The 7,216-nt window shown below is 31.7% G+C and overlaps 2 protein-coding genes across 2 annotated transcripts; one reads left to right on the forward strand and one right to left on the reverse strand.

Annotated features, from left to right (window-relative positions):
* Nucleotides 1–509: 509 nt before the first annotated feature.
* Nucleotides 510–1,702, forward strand: LOC107187585 (succinate dehydrogenase assembly factor 2, mitochondrial-like). Its single transcript, XM_015575711.1, has 3 exons — nucleotides 510–602; nucleotides 683–834; nucleotides 1,432–1,702. Exons 1-3 carry the CDS (start codon nucleotides 570–572, stop codon nucleotides 1,700–1,702), a joined length of 456 nt encoding a protein of 151 aa, XP_015431197.1. The 5' UTR covers nucleotides 510–569.
* Nucleotides 1,703–2,167: 465 nt separating this feature from the next.
* LOC107187406 (Bloom syndrome protein homolog) lies at nucleotides 2,168–7,216 on the reverse strand. Its single transcript, XM_015575509.1, has 14 exons — nucleotides 7,172–7,216; nucleotides 6,476–7,084; nucleotides 5,530–6,379; nucleotides 5,335–5,442; nucleotides 5,073–5,257; nucleotides 4,763–4,984; nucleotides 4,330–4,691; nucleotides 4,011–4,269; nucleotides 3,552–3,935; nucleotides 3,325–3,475; nucleotides 3,056–3,243; nucleotides 2,661–2,985; nucleotides 2,399–2,573; nucleotides 2,168–2,325 (listed from the first exon to the last, which is right to left on the reverse strand). The coding sequence occupies exons 1-14, from the start codon at nucleotides 7,214–7,216 to the stop codon at nucleotides 2,199–2,201; spliced, it is 3,990 nt and encodes a 1,329-aa protein (XP_015430995.1). The 3' UTR covers nucleotides 2,168–2,198.

Below are 7,216 nucleotides of genomic sequence, written 5' to 3' on the forward strand. Positions count from 1 at the left end.
TAACAGAACTATTTTCTTAACAGTTACGAAAAATACGAATAAATACAAACATTACATAGACGCTTAAATATAACTCATAGGTTGAGCAATAATAAATTATGAATTTATGACAGAAATAATAAAAATTTCTTTATAAAAAAATACCCATATTTACATTATTTCACTGTTCAAATTATACACATTTCATGTTATATACATTTATTCATTTTATGTATAACCGACTAGCGTAAATAAATTTCATAGTGATGTAAAGAAGGTTATATCGTAAGTTTGTTTTGATCAGTTTTAATGCCACCAACACCAACGACCAACTACACCACCCAGGTGAACCCAGGTGTAACGTGTAACGGAAAAGAACACATTTCCAGTTTATGCATATGTACAAAATAACTATTATCTTGATTTTCGAATAAAAATATTCATACGAGTAGATATTTAACGAACAACTATAAGTACCATAACTTTTACGTTCGTTCATATATATTTAGTGTTAATTCTTGTATTATAAATATACATTTTGTGCTATAAATTTCGCTTCCTAAATAGACGTAAGACATACATCAACGAAAATGAATGTTTTTGTAAAGTCCCTGGTATCGATTGTAAGAGCAAATATATAAAATAACAAGTAATTATATTATTGTTATTAAATAATTAAAGTATTATCAATATATGATTTAAGGTTAAACCGATACCATTGGCAAGAAGTATTACAACGAGTTGTACATTATGTAAAAATGAATCTGAAGATATAATTCATCCAGATGGTCATGAACCTCATATACCGCCGTATATTGAACGTAACAATGAAAATACGGAAGTTAAAAGAGCTAGGTCATAAGAAAAGAAATCATTAACAGTGTAATTATACAGGTTGTTCAACCAGAACTCAACACCTAAATATCTCCTTTGTTTTAATGATACGAGAATACGTTTAAGGCATAATTTTAATGTTTCCGAATGAGGAAAGTGTTGTCACAAACATTTTCTTTCATGCTTCCAGAACTACTCGTTCTTTCAGATATAAAGAAAGTATGTTAAACAGAAAAATTTTATTTCATCTCATAACTGATATTCAAATATATTCATATGTGTCTGAGTTATGACCTTGAAGTAACCTTGAATATCATTAAGTTGAAATTTGACAATGACTAAATTCCAAGACAATGTCTTTGTGTTCTGGTGGGACATTTTGTACAGTTATTACTGGTAAGGTGTTTAAAATTAGTTCAATATGTAGGTAATATTGCAGTTAGTTTCAGCAATAATAAAATGACACTGACACTGTATCATTGAAAATGTTGGGTAATATTTCCACAACGAAACAGATTACATTTGAAAGACTCAACAATATTGATTGTGTCATACTTGTCTCTGAAAATCTCAGAACAGTGTAACTGTAAAACTGTGTTGATTACATTTTTTTTACAGGCTGGTGTATCAATCTCGTAAACGCGGCATGTTAGAGAACGGCCTCCTTTTAAGTACGTTCGCCAAACAATATTTGTCAGATTTTAATGATGAACAGTTACAACTATATGACCGTCTCATAAACTTACCATCAAATGATTGGGATATATTCTATTGGGCCACAGGAGCAAAGCCCACCCCACCTGACTTTGATAATGAAATTATGGACTTGTTAAAAAAACACATAAAAAATGAGGATCGCCAATTAAGAATAGTGCAACCTGATTTATAAATATAGTAGTACTTAGCTACAAAATACTTTATTAGTTTAATCTCAGTTTTATGTTTCCATTTATAGCTTTATTAAAGCAATGTTATCCCTATTACAAGAAATTCTAATTTATTGATTCGGATAGTAAGCTTATGTGAGTAATGCTTTTGTGAGCATAAATATAGACACACAATATTTATTGTAAATATGGCTTGAATAAAGGTGTATATAATCGAACATTCCGTTATTGTTTAATGTAAACACACATTTTTTAAAAACATCCTAAAAAGTTAATCATTTTATTACAAAACTTTATATATGTACAATCTGAGCATTTCTTACAAAATTGATATCTGACACTGTTGCATTATTTTGAGCTATAATGTGGCAAATATGTTAAGTTTCTATAAATACGGATACACTGTATCCTGAATGGTATAAAACAGTCGTAATTTTTCTGTATTACGACTGTTCAAATACTGATAAATACAAAGGTATATTACAAAAGAAAAGAATACTAACTAATTTGCATGTACCTATTAGGATTTGAGAGGTATTCTTTCCTTTGGGTAAAACTTACAAGTCCTGGACCCCTGCTTGATGTTGTAACTTTTGCTTTTTCCGTAGTCTTTCCTCTCCGTGTACTACCGACAAGTTCAGGTATTAATATTAACATAAATTTACTAAATAAACAAATATGTGTTTCTATATGTTTACCTCGATGTCGTTCGTTTGATTCTTTTAGCGGTATTTCGATAACCGCCTCTACCTTTACGTTTTCTGCCGCGGGTTGTATACGTGTTACCATAATTTGTAGCAGCACCGGTATCCCACGTATCGTTATCGTCATCATTGCTGTCATTACTCTCTGCCACGTCTTCATTTAATAGCACTATAGATAATTATAATTAATCAGTTTTTACAAAACTAAAAGAGACACATGTATGCATGTTGAATCAATTAAAATATAATATTGTACCATATTTTTCTGCAGCATATTTTTGTGTAATATCCAACAAAGCTTTCCCGTATTTGTCAAAATTTGCCTTAGTAACATGTGGTATTTCTAACATAGCTTCTTCGCTATCTGGTAGCTTCTGACTCATCGCCCTGATTGCAATCATATTCATTACCGAAGATGCCGAAATATCGAGCGCTCCAGCAATTCCTTTTATTATCTCCATGAGCTCTTTGTAACAACGGTCTTGCAGCTCCAGAAGGACTTTATCAACTTTCTTTGTCACTGTAGATACAGTTGCGACTGCGGTACTGGTGTTATTCGATGATCTCATGGGAATCAAGACCTATTGTAAGTAGCATTAAATTACTGTAATTCAAAATTAATTACTGACACAATAGGTAGATAGTATTTACCTTCGCATCGTTTTTTGTCATAAGTTCACTTGCATTCGGACCAATTTTAACATAAGCACAAGCAATTTCGTTATTGATATACATATGCTCTTGCAAATATCCTTCCAGCACCATATGATGTAGCAAACGTTCTATGTCGCCCCTATTCCATGATCTGCCATACCCATATAAAGAAAGTTTATTAAGACCTATAAAGATGATTGATGATTATATCTCGGTACCGTAAAACAAAGTTGTACCCATGTGGTATAGAAAATTATATCTCTCACCTGCCTCCCGAATTTTCTTGAGATCGCTTCCTTTAAATATGTCTGTGAGAAGTACTGCTGTGAGTTTACAATTCCTCATTTGAATCATTTCACGGACTCCTTGCATAATTTTCTTTGCCTGATCTGTTGCGTCTAACATAGTGAAATCATCCTAAAAATTGTATTGAAATATTTGTACCTAAGTTATTTTAGAGACTGTACTGCATATAATTCCAAATCTCACTTACTTTAATTCTACAATTATCGCATGATGTTGCTTTATTAACAACGCACTGTTGTCGATCAAACAATTCTCCGAAATAATTCAGTTGCAATGTTCTGCGACAATCCGTTTTGTTTTCACAAAACGACACCATTTTAAATAAATTATCCATATGAGTTTTTATTACATCAGGATTTTGATTATCCATTTCAACCATTTTCCTTATTCTATACATGTCAGCATAATTGTAAAATAAAATACAGTCTGCATTTTCTCCGTCTCGACCAGCGCGACCACTTTCTTGATAGTAACCTTCAATTGATTTCGGAAGAGTTGCATGTATTACAAAACGCACATTTGGTTTGTCAATGCCCATTCCAAATGCTATTGTTGCACAGACTACTTTAATCTAGAATTTGAATCTTATGTAATAATATGTATGCTAAGAAATGTTAAAAATATTTAATATGTGAAAGTATCATACTTCTTCCGAAATCCAACGACCTTGTGTGTCACTTCGCATATTATCTGTAAGCCCAGCATGATAACTTAATGCTCGGATGCCATTCTTCTTCATTTGCATAGCATAGGTGTCACAATCTTTACGAGACAAACAATATACAATACCGCATTCCGATTTATATTTTGTTTGTATCAAACCTATTACTTCCTCTGCACAATTCTTCCCTTTCTTTGCAATTATGCTATATCTTAAATTTGGCCTGTTGAAACTCGACATAAACCTGTGAAACAACATTTTTTTTACCATAACTCTTAAAAATACTACTAATGTAAGAACGTACCATTTTGGTTTCGTAAGACCTAACTGATGCAGTATATCGGTTCTAACTCTTGGCGTAGCCGTTGCTGTTAGAGCAATTGTGGGCACTTTAGGATAATTTTCTCTAAGGCACTTCAATCTTTTGTAATCAGGTCGAAAATCGTGACCCCATTGGCTTACACAATGTGCTTCATCAATAACGAATTTTGCTAATAAGCCTCTACCATACAATGTAGCTAGAAGATTACAAAATTTTTGTGATGCTGATATTTTTTCTGGTGTTACATATAGTAATTTAAGGGCTGGTTCTTTCTTCGAAAGTTCTCTATATATTCCTTCCACCTGACTATCTGTCTGTGTTCCAGACATATGTGCAGCTGGAATCTGTATAAAATTTATGAAATTATAACTACACTTTAATAATGTATAAGATATAGGCGTTTGTAAAATCTTACATCAAGGGATGTGAGCTTCTGAACTTGATCAAGAATAAGACTCTTTAATGGAGAAATTACAATTGTTACGCCAGGTAACAAAAGCGCTGGTAACTGATAACATAAGGATTTTCCTCCTCCAGTTGGCATTAACACAAAACAGTCAAACCCCAAAAGTGCAGCATTAATTGCTTGCAATTGATTCGGTCTGAATGAATATAATCCAAATTTTTGTCTAAAAATCTGAATATTTTGAAATTATTCTACTGAATACACAAAAGTATGTTTAGATTCGTAACATATAAAGAACTGAAAGAAGAAAATGTTGCACCTTTAACATTTCTCGTGAATATGGATAATTTAAACCATCAAATTCACCACTGATGCCATCGTTTTTATAATTTCCAGTAAAATTACCCACTTCTAATTTCTTTTTACTTGACTTCATCCCTTCTGTATTATCTTCATTACTATTCCCTTTAACATTGGTATTTTGTGTTGCTCCTGTTCCAATTCCTATAAACGTAAATTATAAACATATATGTACCATTAGAATTAACAAAAAATTAATTCCTTTTATAATTAAAATTCACCCGAAGAATTCCAGCTCGACTTTACGTTGCAATCTTTATTTAATTCCGGGAACTGTTCAAGTTCTTGAGTTAAACAGTCCACTATGTCTTCAGAGTATGAGGTATTACCTGAAAAAAAAAGCATTGATCACAAAATTCAATGTATACTATACTTGATGTTTACATTTAATTATTAATTTTATGTAATTTGACTACCGCATGTATCCAGTGTGTCATTCCAATCATTCAGAGTATTTTCATGCTTCAACTTTTCACTGAATTGAAAACTGTTTTTCTCGTTTTTCTGTAAAAGATGTATACTTTCATTACTTTCAACTCTTTCATCTTTATATACATTGTTAGCTGTTGCGTGTACATCAAGACTAGAAACTATTGGTTTAGTATTGATAGTTCTAGACTTTTCTTCTTTTTCCCAAATCTCTCCTATCTTCTTAGAGACTTGTGTTCCTAAAGTTGCTTTAATAGGTCTTTTCAATTGAAATGTACTTTTTTTTCCTTGAGCTATAGAATCGTACGATTTAGCTTGAATTGGTGAAGAATATAGGGTATTATTATCCTTCTGTTCTTTTACTTGTGATTCATTCCTCTTCTCCAAAGTTGGACACAATTCTTTTGCTGCTGGTGAAAATGTATTTTCCATTTTCATGACATTGACACAATTCGAATCGGACAAACTAATAGTAGACAAATTAAAACTATCATTATCCGAAATGCTTAGTATTGATTGCTGATTTAAAGTTCCTGGCATTGTAGGTAACATAGAACTGTCTCTATAACTATTTATATTTTCATAGACCTTTTCATTGGCAAGTTTCTGATCTTCTTCATTTTGTAAGTGTGTCAATTTCGTTTCAGTTAGGCGCACTTTTGCTTTAATGTGTTGATACAGAATTTTTAAGTCTTGATACGTACGTGCATTAAAATTTGGGAAATTTTCTAAAACGGGCAGTGGAATTTGATCTAATGCATTATAAAATTTTTCAAGAGTTTCTATTTGTAAGTCCTTTAAATGTTTGCATCTATCTTCTAACTTATTCTTTGTGACCTAGAAATAACTTAATTAGTTTTATACAATAAAATGTAGCAGCACTGGTGTTAATAACAATTGGTTCTATTATATGTGTTATAAATAAGTGCTTACAGGTACTGAAGACATTACAGGTTTCGCTTTTGTAGACTGAATCCAAGAATCCAATTGTTTTCCTAAGCCTAAAGGCTTTAAATTCAATTTGAAATCTGGTCCTGCCCATTTATTTTTCAGAGGTCCCTTGGGACTACTTTTAAAATTTGGACTATTACTATCAGTATCTGATAGCACAATATTTTCTCTCTTTCTAGTTCTTATAAGTTTTCTTGGAGTTTGTGGTCCATCGCTTTCTATTGCTTCCTTTTCATCTACCTCATTTGTACAGATATCACTTCCAGGTGAAACTAATGATGATACATTGGGTAAGCTATTCAGCTCCCTCTTTAGAGTTGGAAAATATTGACTAGATCCAGATTCTTGTTTACTGTCATTCAGAATTTTGTTCTTTCTGTTTAAACTCAAATGTGGTTTTATTATATCATCTTCACTATCTGAAGACTGAATAAATCGAATTTTTGACTTTTGTGTTGTTTTAAACATAGAAGGTTTTGGTTTGACATGTTTACTTGATACTGTTTTTTCTGCTATGGAATTTTCATGTTTCTCTATTACAGAATTATCAGATATTTTCATAGGACTATGTGTGACATCATCAGAACTATCCTAAAAGATATTATTTGCATCATAAGGATATTAGCTTCTCCGTGCTTTTATATATAATAAGAAATTTCCTTACAATAGATATAATACTGCTTCTGGAACATGTTGCAGTTTTCTCAACAACATGGGATTCAT

This window comes from Dufourea novaeangliae, unplaced genomic scaffold (genome assembly GCF_001272555.1).
Source record: "Dufourea novaeangliae isolate 0120121106 unplaced genomic scaffold, ASM127255v1 scaffold89, whole genome shotgun sequence".
In the NCBI taxonomy this organism is placed as follows: domain Eukaryota; kingdom Metazoa; phylum Arthropoda; class Insecta; order Hymenoptera; family Halictidae; genus Dufourea; species Dufourea novaeangliae.

Excerpts from the sequence above, each read along its gene's own strand:
- LOC107187585 (XM_015575711.1), top strand. The coding sequence starts at position 570 with ATGAATGTTTTTGTAAAGTCCCTGGTATCGATT. Across the intron at positions 603-682 it reads TAAAGTCCCTGGTATCGATT|GTTAAACCGATACCATTGGC; the intron begins GTAAGAGCAAAT and ends ATATGATTTAAG. Across the intron at positions 835-1,431 it reads ACGGAAGTTAAAAGAGCTAG|GCTGGTGTATCAATCTCGTA; the intron begins GTCATAAGAAAA and ends TTTTTTTTACAG.
- LOC107187406 (XM_015575509.1), bottom strand. The coding sequence starts at position 7,216 with ATGAATCCCATGTTGTTGAGAAAACTGCAACATGTTCCAGAAGCA. Across the intron at positions 4,692-4,762 it reads AGAAGCTCACATCCCTTGAT|ATTCCAGCTGCACATATGTC; the intron begins GTAAGATTTTAC and ends AATTTTATACAG. Across the intron at positions 4,270-4,329 it reads GGTCTTACGAAACCAAAATG|GTTTATGTCGAGTTTCAACA; the intron begins GTACGTTCTTAC and ends GTTGTTTCACAG.